The sequence below is a fragment of the Toxotes jaculatrix genome, chromosome 10, assembly GCF_017976425.1.
Source record: "Toxotes jaculatrix isolate fToxJac2 chromosome 10, fToxJac2.pri, whole genome shotgun sequence".
NCBI lineage: Eukaryota > Metazoa > Chordata > Actinopteri > Toxotidae > Toxotes > Toxotes jaculatrix.
In genome coordinates, this window is record NC_054403.1 from 7,785,648 (window position 1) to 7,798,900 (window position 13,253).

The following is a 13,253-nucleotide window of genomic DNA, read 5'->3' on the forward strand; positions in this document are numbered from 1 at the left end:
TGCAGGTCTGCTTCTTGTGTGTGAGTTTACCAGGCTCTCAGTCACTACCAACATGGGAAAGAGCTGTTTCATTTCAAATTCAACAGTCCAGCTTAAACAGCCCCACTGGCTCCATAAAAATGCACAAGATCTCCTGTTTGCTTGCTGCTGTTGAAGTCTGTATGTAGTGTTCCTGCTGAGGAGCACAAAGGGTATCCAACCGTGTACAATAACTGTTTCTCTTTTCTCCTTTCACACACATGTGAAGGATTTTAAGCTGAGTAACATGAGCCTAGAATGTTTTTTTCACCTGTACCAGTGTAACACTTTATGCTGGTTGGTTGGGTAGATGGGCAAACATTAGTCTGACAACGGACTTTGCATGTATGGACAAATTACTTTGAACAGCCAGACATCCATCTCCACCCCCAACCAACCACCCTGCTCCCTCTCTCAGGGCTCACAGCCAGGTCTCACCATGTTCACGCCACCTGCTGGTTAAGCCAAGGTCACAGCACATAACAGCACTAACACTTCAAGACAACATCTTGATAGCTACACAAAGCTTCCACTACCTGTCTGCAGCAGGGGCACACACACTGGAATCTGTCATCAGTAACCTGAACATCTGTCCAGATTTAGAATAACTATAACAAATATGCAAAAGCAGTTAACTTTATATCTAAGAATGTGTGTATTTCATGTCTATTCTACATCTACAGTTGAATCGGTTTTGTTAGTGTTTCATTATGAAAGTGGGATGCTAAATTTACAATGAGATTCCTTCATGATTAAAACAAAGATATATAGTTATATTCACATTAAAGTCCAGTCCAGTTGTGTTTCAAGCACAAAGCCTGGAGCCCAATTTGGATGTTATCAAGTGAACAACACAGAAAAATGAATAACTATCTAAATCACCATGCTGCTGACATCAAAATATACCAAGCTGCTTGTCTAACAGTGAAAAGATTGCTTGACAAATTGTCCAGATGAAGTTCACTGGAAGACATAATGGAACCATCTAAATGAGAGTCTGGAATGAGAAAACTGCCTAATTGCTTTGTATTACTAATTTGAAAAGAAGAAGATGCATGATTCACAATGTTCAAAGTATCCCAAGGTACATTAACTGTAATAGACAGAATAGACTTTTTTTCATATCCAGGCTCCTGTTAGGTGCCTTGTAAAAAAACTAAGAGCAACTGATGTTATTTCAGTCCAATCAGGTTTGGAAACTGGTTGGAGTTATATTTATATACTGTGACACTGCAACACCATATCTTCCTATAAAGGCTTAAAGAAATGACAGAAACTGCACCAATTTTCACCAGGACTGTCTAATTCATCTCAAAACTCCAGCAGTCAATATGTAAACATACTGTAGGGGCTTAAATAACCTAAAATAGCCTTCCTCCTTACCTGACAGAATTTATCATGGCTCCACAAACGTCCATGGCTCCCTGGGAGTCTGCATGGTATCCATTAGGGATGGCCCAGCGTCCAGGCTGACTCAGCACAAACTCTGACCTGCTCCCTGGTATGGTGGTCCTCAGAGGGCTTCCTCCTGCTCCAGCAACAGCTCCAGCTCCATGGACAGTGCTATCCCCTGCTTTCGCATCATCGCCTGGGGTGTCTGGTCCAGCCTCAGCCCCTTCTTGTTCTTGTACAGTTGCCAGCTCCAGCTCCAAAGGTTCAGGACCCTGTAACAGCGCCCTCTGTTGGATGAGAGGGGTCAGTGGCGCCTCAAAGCTCACACAGCTGTCAGTCTCATCTGTGAGTGACAGCACATCCAGGGAGTCCAGGCTGCTGTAGCAGGTCCCGCCCCTCAGCAGGGCAGACTCTACGATGCGCTCGAATGTGGAGCTGAAGCCGTCTTTGTTGTCCACCCTACCTTTCTCCCTCTCTTCCTCCAGCTCCCTTTCCTCTTCCTCCTCTTCTTCCTCCTGAACAGCAACCTGCTCAACAATCTGCTCGAACACCGAGCTGAAACTGTCCTGGTTTTCTCTCCCGTCTTCCTCTTTCTGGACCTCTTCCTCCTCTTCCTCTACCTCCGTATCGGCCTGTTCAACAGTCGTCTCAAAGTTAGAGCTGAAAGCGTCCAAGTGTGTAAGACTCCCCCCTCCATCTCCGTCCTCGTCCTCCTCACCAGCCTCATCCTCATCTTCATTCCCACCTATACCATTTGCCAGTCTATACCAACAGGAACAAAAGGACAGTGTGAAATTATATTTAGCACATGACTTAAACATACAGCAGTTACATTGTTGAGATAGGCACGAATATAAAGAAGATATTCACTGCTGAAATCAGTTTTCATTCAGAAATATGCACAATGGGCAAATATTTCAGCTTGAATAGCCATACTGACAATTGAAGCAAGATGAAAGATGAAAAAGCACTGACCAATTTACTACTTTGTGAATAGCTGGGAGCTCGTGTCCCCTCCACTATTTTATCCCTTTTATTTCAGAGAATGTGAATCTGTTGTAGTGCTCTGAGTTTGCTGCTGATGGACAGAAATAACCCATAAAATTTGTTTTATCAAAGACTGATGTAAAACAGCTTCTTCTACATAACTGTATTTTTGATTTGGTGTATTTATGTATAAAAAAAAACAATAAAAAAAGAATGACCAATAGGTTACTCACATCTACTGTTATCGTAAATCTAAATTTAGCAAACCACTAATTACCAGATGTTTTTCTGCCACATTTTGAACTGTGTATGTGTGTGTATGCGTGTTTGTTTGTGTGTGTGTCTCTTTTTGAAGCAGTTAGAAAATTGGTTGCTGGGTCTTCCCACTCTTTAGACCATTAGAAGAATTAGACCATTTTCTGTTTGTTTTCCTTTCAGCTCATTTTGTTGAGGCTCTTTGCCCATTCATTTTGTAAAATGCGGGTGAAGCACATTAGAATAATTATGTACCACAGAACCACACTGAGAAAACAATATACCATTAAAAACAGTGGCAATCTATTTATGATATCAGTGGAAAACAAAAACAGTCTGCCCAACCACAAAAGCCTTTCTTTGGTTATTATAAAAAGTAAGCTTTAAGAAAGCTGTATGTGTGTGTTAATGCATGAGTGTTTCTAATTCTCTTTGTCAAGATAAAAGCTAATAAATTGTTGATTAACAGCACAAGTGAGACTCATTTGTAAGGCTCTGACGGGTAAAGGAGTCTTGGCAGTTTTAGTTTTATATTACACTTTTGACACCCAAAGGTTAAAAGAAGTAGTCACGCAATTTTCACACCCTAACAGTGATATGTGTCTCGACAGAGTACAACAGTAAATCTGATTTAGTGAACTAACCGCCCAGTCTGTTGAGGGTGAGCTGTCTCCACCGTGGACGGCTGCATCTCTTCATTTTCCATCCCCTCCTCTTCCTCTTTCATCTCCACCTCCTCATGTGCTGCCTCCTCCCCCGTAGAGCTTACCTCCACATTCATACATCCTTCTCCTCTTGTGCCTTCCATCTCTCCCTCCACCCCTCCGTCTGTCTGTTCATCTTCATTTCCACTGCCATCTACCTTCTCCTCTTTCAACTCCCTCCCCTCTCCCTCCCCATGTGTCTGCGCCTCCTCGTCTCCCTCTCTGATCTCTTCTTGTTGTTTCGCCTCCTCTGTCTCGTCCTTTGCCCCTGCCCCCAGCTTGTCCTGCTCTGCCTGGCTGTGGGTCTCTGTGGGCGGCTCAGTGGTGGCGGTGTTGGTTGTACAGGGCTCCACGGGGTTCTCTGGTGGGGTGGGAGAGGGCAGAGCTTGCCCCTCCTGGGTCATGGTGCTCTTCGCTGAGGGAGGGGGCTGTCCACTCTGGCCAGAGATGAGGGCCAGATCTTCAGATCAGCAACCAGGGAAGACCTGCAGACGGAAAAAAAAACAGAGAGAAAGAGAAGAATGTCAGCATGAAATGAAGATGAAGAACCAAATTTAAATGAAAGGGAGAAGAGGAAGTCTTATAAAATGAGTATATTAACTACGGCAGATACTGATACAGTCATCTGATTACTTCTAGTCTTAATTGTGAGTCACAGAGGTGACCTTCAACAAAAGAACAGCTGTGTATACGTGTGTAATGCAACGTGTTTCTAGCATGTTACAGAAAAAGAGAGATGCTTATGTCTGGAATGCTCTGTCCTCTGCACCAGATGATCCCAAACCACCTCTGAAAGGAGGGCAGGAAAAGGTAGATAAAGTAGAAAGCAGAGGAGGCACACAGGCTGGCAGGCACTGAGAGAGATTTGTTTAATAAAGCCCAACAGATTCCTGTCAAAATGATCCTGCTGGCTCATCCGCTCTCTGTCTGTGTGCAGATTTCACAGCTGAATAACTAACTATCTGTTTCCAGCTCTGTTGTGACTGTGCTTTGTGTCAATGCAAGATAGTAACCTAAGATTTGAACATGTATCCTAATGGTCTACTGTGACTCTCACTTGCACTGGTGGCTGAGGAGCTGAGACCTCTGTACATCAGGTCTTCCTCTATCCTTACTGAGGCTCAAGGGCAAGTGCTAATGAGCAGCTCTTAATTATGGTTCTGCAGAGCTGGTTATATGTGAGTTAATGCTGGCTTTTGATATATTATTCTTTTTCAGAAAAATAAGACAGATTTTTTAAGTGAGGATAAAAGTGAAAATCTTTTTTTAGTTACTGTCTGATGAAGTGTGAAGAATTTGATGTGTAAAATGATTATCTGTGTAATTATTGACAGAAAATTCACCAAGAATTTAAATAACCAATTAATCGTTTTAGATTTTGGCAAGCAAAACTGTAAAAGATTGATTGGTTCCAGCTTCTCAAATATGAGGATTTACAGTTGGACTGTTGGTCGAATTCGTTTTGGGACCTAGGAAACTGTGATTAGCATTTTCACTATTTTTCAAATAATAATAAAAAAACAGAGATTAACTGATTATTTAATGGTATAGATGATATGGTTAAAATCAAAGTCCTTGTCATAGTAATATGAAGGTATGTCTCATTATCATAAAGATATGACAGAGATACATGGCACAGAAAGGAAAATGCATGAGAAATAAAATAGAAAATATTCCAGTTGGTTGCGACTGAAAGTTTTTTCTTAATCTTGCAAACAGCAGCTGGCAAAACAAGGCATTTCAACACAAGCTGTTCTGGTCCATTAGTAGCTGTTTTGAATGAGTCATATAATCGTCAAGATCAAGAATGAACTTTTAATCTCATCTTCTAAGCCAACATGGACAAAAAGTCCTTATACTGTTCAGAAAAATGGAAATGTCTATAACTCCATGACAAATGGGCAAACGGCTTCATCTGCCGAGGAAGACTGTGTGATACGGGCAAAAGCTTCAGAACAGCTATCAATGGACTTTGTGGTGAGATTGTTTTACCTGTTCCAGCTGATGCTGCACTGTTAATCATTACATCACACAAAACTCATCACACACCTTAAACAAAAACTTAAACAAGACTAACTAACAATTTGGACAACACAATTTTATAAAACAATAATATCATCAGGCTAAAATTTCTAAAAAAAACACTTTTTTTTAAAATTCTTCAATAATTCAGGTAAATACAGTGTGTATGTGTGTGGGTATTATTACAGTTAGTTTTAATTTGGCATCAGTTAAAGTAAAATGAAATTAGCACAACCAATGACACATTTTATAAAGCTGCGTCGGTGGAGTACATGTTTTGGATTCTGTCTTTGTTGCAGAGTGCAGCCAGGAAGCAGCCCTGTCTGCCGGATCCAAACAATGTCCTTAGACACACTAGAGCTCTGCTCTGCTGAATCATCCGCGGCAGGGGCCTTACAGCACAACTGCAGTAAAATATTTACTGGGATTCAAAGCTTTTCCGATGGCATGCAGATGCAGGTAAGGACCTAGTTAGGCTGAAATGAACACGCCTGAATCCCGCCCACAAAACTCAGAGGTTTCTCAGGGTTTCTGCTTTATTTAGAGATCAAACTGTGCAGAAAAACCAGGATCATGGTGAAGAGAGCAAAGATTTGTGGCAAGATAGGATGTGAGCCAGATTTTTATCTATGATGTTGCAAGTGCTTTGACTTAGCCCCCGAGCAGGAGGACACCACAGGCCAACTAAATGTTTCATCAGAGGATGATGCAAATTATGCAGAACCCAAAAAATCAGACAAATTGCCTCTTTATTTCAAACTTGTCTCCTAATTACAGAGGATCTTTCCCTTTTTTAGGACTTTATGTTGTCAACCAGATGCAATGGTACTGTTGAGTTCCCAGCCTCAGTCCCTGTGGGAAAATGATATTGTAAAGCCGACAATAACAAAGGCAAGAATAAGCCAGCAAACACCTTGACTGAATAAGTGAAAACTGTCTTCAGTCACTGTTCTTCACAATACAAGTAAAGTTTTAAAAATACAGAACAACATCAGGGCTTGTGCCTCTAATCCGTCTCACTCTGGCTGCTGTTGAGAGTGTGATGATCCCAAAGGACGCTTTGACTGATCCCTCAATAAATTCTTTCTAAATCCATGATCCACGATTGGCCAACTCCTTGTTTCTCTTTTTTTTTTTTTTTTTTTTTTGAAGGAAGAAGCATGGGAATCACTGTAATTATCTATTAGTCACTAGGAATTTTGTTTTTGTGTATTCCATCTGTAGAGACATCAGTTACATGGCACCTCACAGAGTGGATCACATATATATGATTTATTAACTGCAGGATGACACTAAATTAAAGGTGCAACTCAGGAACTGGTAATCAATCTGAAAGATGTTTATGCATGAATCATACTGGTGTTAGGATCAGCTCTAATAATCCTAAACTCAGGAGCTGAATATCTGAAACACATTTCCACCTGAGCCTATGGCAGCTCGTATTGACGCACATGTACTAGACATATGCAAACAAGCACAATTTGCATCCATTTATGCGATTACACAAAGATGCATTTGCACATATTAACACGCAGGCAAATACACGCACACGCGCACGAACAAAACAGTGACACATCTCCATAAATGGAAACAGTGAACGGTTATGAAACCAGACACGAAAAGTGGGAATTCTCTCTCTCTCCCTCTCTCTGTCTCCAGTGTCCTGTTTTTCTCCCACTCTCTCCTCTTCATCTGTTCTACATTATGTTGTCTGCTATTTCACAGTCTAACTCTGCTCTCTCTCTTTTCTCTGTCTCAGCCTCTCATTTTGCAGTAACTGAGGTAAATGGGTCTTAGCCAGCAGAAAAAAAAAAGAAGACTGTAGAAGTGAGCAGCTCTGTGGATGCGACTGCTGAGGAGAGAGAGCAGATGTGCTCAGACACCCCACATGGATGATTGGAGAAAACACAGCCAATGATAGAGATGGGGTGTGTGTGTGTGTGTGTGTGCGCGTGTGTGTCTCTGAGTCTTTGTGTCCCTATGTATACAGTGGCTATCAGGAGAGACTTATTGCATTCTACTTTTGTCAGCAGAACGCTGGGGCTCTTAAGCCTTATCAATTTCCTTTAATGGTGATCGGACCATCTGCCAATCATGTGCAGAACACACAAACACAAACACACACACACATATATTGGAAATCATGCCCACCCAGGGATATAAACCACCAATCCAGCAAGGATGACATTGGATGAAAGGCCAAGTCACCATTAAATAGCTCTTCTCTGTCTCCGGTGCCTTTTATATCTCTCTCCAGCTTACTGCCTGTCTTTCTGTCTAACTCAGACACACACTGATACACACACAAATACACAGTGCAAAGAACACACAAAGACACGCATCGTGGTGTAATTTATTGATCACTGAGACACAGAGCCGCAGTCCACTGGGAATCTCCAGCGATAAGCACGACTGGTCTCTACAGGCAGCAGAGATGCCAAAGAAACACAGCTGAGGTGATCAGACTGGAAGCTTCGAAAATAAGGGAAAACACTTCTTCAGAGCGAGAATAGGACGTCCATCCAGCTGCTCACGTTTAGTATGATTCAAATTCAAATTGTGTGAGTTGGTTTGAACTATTACATGCAGCCAAACAGGTAACGTTGCTATGTCCAATTGTTAAAGTTCAGCAATTCAGCTACGACAATCAAAGTAGCTGAGGCCAAGATATCCTGACTTCTTATCCCTGTTAAGCTTAAAAAATACTTGCTCCTACATTTCCTATAATGCAACCAATTTTGTATATTAATTCAAATGATAATATGGGGCGGCCAAGTTGGAAAAGACGTCCATGTCAGCATCCTAGTTATAATTCTGAGTCAGAGATACCAGCAGAGATGTCTCACTCACTTGGTTCAGCTAATTTAAAGGAAGCTATACGCTGTTAGTTTGTGTCTGTTTTCACAAGCTGCTCCAAATACGTAACACAGCAGAAGGAGCTGATTTGGGCTATTAATATGATATGAAAACAAAACTAGCAGTGGGGGTAACCAGCTTGGAATAATGCATGAACTCTCCTGAGTTGGAATAACAGGAAGTTTGCTTTTCTTCCATCTGCGTTCAGCAGTGTTAGACCCTACCTGCCAGTTTAAAGTCCATGCCTTCCAAACTCCACAGCTTGTAATGCAGGTTTTTTTTTACCTTTTAAGAATTTACACTGTCCAGTTCCTGGTGACTTCATCAGGGTTATTTTCTCAGACTAAACACAGCTACTCCAGAATCACAGAACACAGTATACAGCTGTTTTCACAGGCTGAATAGTTGAATATTACTCGACTTGTAAACTGACCTTTATGTGTAAATCAGTGGAGTTTTCCTTTACACATTTAATACATAAAGATATAACAGCAACAACAACACCTTTCCTGTTCAAGTGGAGTCGCACCAAGGCCAGATGTTATTGGCAGTGACTGAATGTAAGACGGTGCAGTGGAGAGGATTACCCAGGATTCCCGAGAGTTTAACAAATGACAAAGCTACACAATAGCAAGGAAAATCAGGCTGCAGTTTTTCTGAAACAATATGACATGACTTTCAGTATCGCGATATGAAATTATTAAATTAGAGCCTTAACATTATATTATAGAGACTCATGTTCTGCACTGTAAAGCCTTAATCTCCTTAATCCTTAATCTCTATCTATCTATCTATCTATCTATCTATTACTCTGTCTTGCTAGTAAATCTTTTTGACAACACTACTCTACTGGGGCATCACTGCACCATCTTTTACTGGGTTTAAGTGGTGGAACAGGCAGCCAATTGACCACTTTAACTTGTCTGACCTCATTATGTTTGTAGTGCTGCCCGCATTCATTTTATACAGACACATCTGCGCAGCTCTTTTGTTTGTGCTGTGTGCCACCGTGAGGGTTTCTTACTGAAAGGCACCACCACAGTATTGACAAGTGGTGTGAAGGACGTAGCGTTGGTGCTTCACTGCAATCCCTGACATAGAGTTGATCGTCTCATCTTCTAGTAAAGTAAATGACTAAATTATCACATACTCTCTCTTATTTTGTCGATTTATTTTTTGAGACTATTTTACTACATTAGAAAATCTACAGCAGAGAAAGAGGAGAAATGATGGAGCTGCGAATAGGTTTCATACCTCACCAAAGATATCCTAACAGACACCTTAACCACTGAAGCCAGCTGGACAATGCTCTAAATACTTTTCATAAATTGCTCATTAGCAATCGAAATTCATTTATGAAGGTATCAGCTGAACACTGATGGAAGATAATCAGATCTGCATACTAAGGACACAGAAGAAAATCTCATCTCTTCATCCCTCCTCTGCTCTTCTGTCCATCAGAGAGACACTGCAATCTCATACTAGAAATGACCTACTGACCCTGTTCATAATATGAGGGCTGAGTGCAGCACTGGCACTGCAGCCCATACACACACACACACACACACACACACACACACACACACACACACACACACACACAGTGCAGATATAGAATCACCTTACAAAAATGCTGTTGTGTTACAAGCACAGATGCAGACAGAGAGGAAGAACAATCATTTCCTGGTTGTTAGCCTGAGACAGGAAAGCAGGGAAATATGGACTTGGAAGAAGTCCAGGGTGTTTTCCTAGCCTAGCCTGTCAGCCTACAAGTCACACCAGCATGACCACAGAGCCTCCAACTAGCCACACCAGCCTACTGGAGCGCAACAATCAGCCAGCTCCGCCAAATCACCCCAATATGTCACTTCTATGCTGTCAAGGTCAACCGTCCGTTCTCATTTTGTCACTCTAAACGCTTACATCTAAATACATGCTCGTAGTAATGTGGTGATTTATCTTGTTTTGAGATATTTCCTGGGGCACTTTCATTTTGTCATGCAAAGTCTTACATTATGACACACTCAGACAAACATAACATACCCTGTCTGGCCTCCGAATGATTTGCAAAACTGCACGTCATATACATTTTGAAACTTCAGTGTCAATTTAAATTAAATATTAATGTGTGTCACATGTCTGTAATACAATTAACATAATTTTTCAGGATAATTTGAATGTGTACAATGGTTTTCATTGGATTTTAAAAATGCTGCATCCCAAATGGTTTTGGTACTGTCCTTCTACATCAGCAGCACTGCTAATAAAGTCACTAAAGGGATAAAAAAAAAAGAGAAAGAGATAGACAGTTTGGTCTGGATCTGCTGCTGGTGTGTCTGGATGTCTGACACCTTGAGTTCAATTTGAGCATATTGGAGAGAGAGCTGCACTTTTGCCTGGGACAGCACACACTTGTATTGGGGGAATGAATTACAATGGATCTAGACTAGACATGTAAATGTCTATAATTAAGATAATAATGACTTTGCTTTCGGGATGAAAAATAAGCTGCTATCAAACACCTGTTTTAAAGAAGCCACCCACATCCCGAAACAGATAAGTCTCGACCCGAAGCTCTGTATTTCACTGCCAGAAAATCACGATACTTCTATAATATTCTTGTATACATGGGCTTAGATTGTGTGTGTGGTAATCCATGCTGGGTATATAGTGATCTTAATGCTGTTTATGGTATGTGCTATCAGTAAGTAATTCCCAGGGACTTAGAGTATTATTTGGCTCAGAAATGTACATAGGACACCCTTAAAAAGGTTACTATGTGCCTACTTCTCTTTCCAGAGTGTCTCTCAATACACTTAGAAAGACATAAATAAACAGTAGATAGACAGGGCTTATTGTCTCTCTCTCTCCTGTCTCTCTCTAGTCTATGTGTGTGTGTGTGTGTGTGTGTGTAAAAGAGAGAATGAGGGGGGAGAGTGAGAGAGCACAGCGCGAGACAGCCATGTTCTCCCAGCCTCCTCGAGCCAGTAACCATGACAACAGGATGGCTGGGAGACACGGTTCAAGCTCAATTGAGGCCGGTGTCTTTCTTTTCCTCCAAAATAGACCTTGGTCGCGTTTCAAGATCGACTTGTCCTCCTAAAAGCGTAAAGGAACCGCTTTTCTCTTCCTCTTCTCGGGGGACGGAAGGAGAGAGAGAAAAACACACACACACACACACACACACACACACACAGACACACACACCTCCATAAAATCCCACGGCCCGCACGGTGCATATCTGTGAGCCTATATTAGCTCCACAAACACTGCTGTCCTAAAGCCTGCCGGTGTGAGTAGGCTGCAGGCTGTGTGTGCATTTTTTTGGTGACAGATTAGCAAGAAAAACAGGACGCGGAACCTCAGCGCAGCCTCCATGAGAAAAGCTTTTGCTCGCCTCGCCAATAAACTAAAATACATGATATCCGAGCATGGGTTTCGTTAAGATTGACGGTTAAACGGACGTTTTTCAGCGTTAACACAGCCCCCCTAGCTTAAAATGGTAACACTTTAAACGTGTGTGCTAAAAAAATTAACGTAGCGTTTCTTTCACTCACCAGTGAAATGCTTCAGTCAGGGGATGAAAAGCGGAGTTTTGCAGCGGCGGTGGTCCTGTCTCCCCCTCTGTCTCTCCACATACACACCGGGGAATAACAGTGACAGACGGGCTTCTTTTTTCTCCCTCTCCACGCTGATCGTCCCCTCTCACCGGCATGCGCGTGCGACCGTTGTTAGCTGCCGCCGCCGACCGACCGAAGCTCGTGGTGTAGTCTCGCGCCTCCGCGCAGGCTGGTAGGGGCACGCGGGAGGTCCAGGCGGCGGAGAGCGATTACTGAGCGGACTGATGAATGGATGGATGAACGGGGGCGTCCTCCCCGTCTCCTCCTCTCTGTGGAGCCTCTGTGTGTTTGACTGGCAGCTGAGAAATCGTAATTCCGCTCCTCGGACCGCTTGGGAGCACCATCACTCTCCCGTGGTTAGCGCGCGGTGTGAGCAGGACGTGTCTCGAGGGCCTGTTGATATCAGACACTGTAGCCTGCAGTGAAGATTAGCACTGACAGTTGTGTTGACACAAGTCCGTCTCCTCTCTGACCACTGATTGTGAGCATTAGAATATCTTTAAAACCACTTATTCTTTAAGTTTATCAGAGGAACTGATGCAGACTGTGCTGTGTTTCCCAGACCGAGGTCCAGGGAAACAGACATCACCTGGGGAGGGTTCCAGTTTGTCCTCAGACAGCTAGGTTTAGCCAATATTTTTTCACCAGATACCAGCATTGGGAACATGTCTTGTTGGGGGGAAGACCAGAAAAACACAGCATGCAGATGATTTACAGACAGTCAAATAGTGCTGTCCAAGGTCTAAAGTCCTGCAGCTGTCATATTCTGGATTGGTCATGCTGTAGTTTGGTTTAGAGAGGAATTTGCAAATGTGCAGATGTGTGCAAAGGGAAAAAATGATCCATGAAACAGTCAATATCCTGCTTGTATAGACTAGTAGTCAACTATGCTCTATAAAACAGTTAAATGAAGCCAAAGCTAACTGGACATAAAGGAGAGTTCATGCTTCATGCTCAAAAGCTGTAACAAACTTAACTTACAATATGATGGCAGTTATGATGGAAGCAGTTTCAGATATGGGGGCTTAGATTTAATTTAAATTCTACATTGTATTATCACAGCACATTGCCTTGACCTTTGACCTGCTGGTTGCCATCCACTTTTAATACTGATGTTCTAGGAATGAAAGTCACTGCTATAGGCAGTGATTGCTGGCTGGGATAGCAAAACAAGAAATATACTGACATAAAATATACTGATGACACAACTGTTTCACAAAAAGTTTGTTTCTGAGGATATTGTTATTTGCAAGCAATTGAAGAGTTGTCGCCTCTGACCACAGAGGACACTCTGTATTTTCTGCTGATCTTTGTCAGTTCCTCTTTTCTAAAAAGGTGCTAGTCAGTCTGGAGGAGACTGTCAATACTTATTCCTTTGTGGCAGGACTATAATTACAGC

At 42.2% G+C, this 13,253-nt stretch overlaps 1 protein-coding gene across 3 annotated transcripts in view; it reads right to left on the reverse strand.

The window, feature by feature from the left end:
* Positions 1 to 12,441, reverse strand: part of psd2 (pleckstrin and Sec7 domain containing 2) — a 34,854-nt gene extending 22,413 nt beyond the window's left edge. For all 3 annotated transcript variants that reach the window (XM_041047617.1, XM_041047615.1, XM_041047618.1), the window contains exons 1-3: positions 11,792 to 12,441; positions 3,297 to 3,841; positions 1,402 to 2,172 (exon numbers count right to left, since the gene is read on the reverse strand). In XM_041047617.1, the coding sequence (XP_040903551.1) occupies positions 1,402 to 2,172; positions 3,297 to 3,760 (1,235 nt within the window). In that variant the 5' untranslated portion in view covers positions 3,761 to 3,841; positions 11,792 to 12,441. The remainder of the gene's footprint in view (positions 1 to 1,401; positions 2,173 to 3,296; positions 3,842 to 11,791) is intronic.
* Between the last annotated feature and the right edge of the window lie 812 nt (positions 12,442 to 13,253).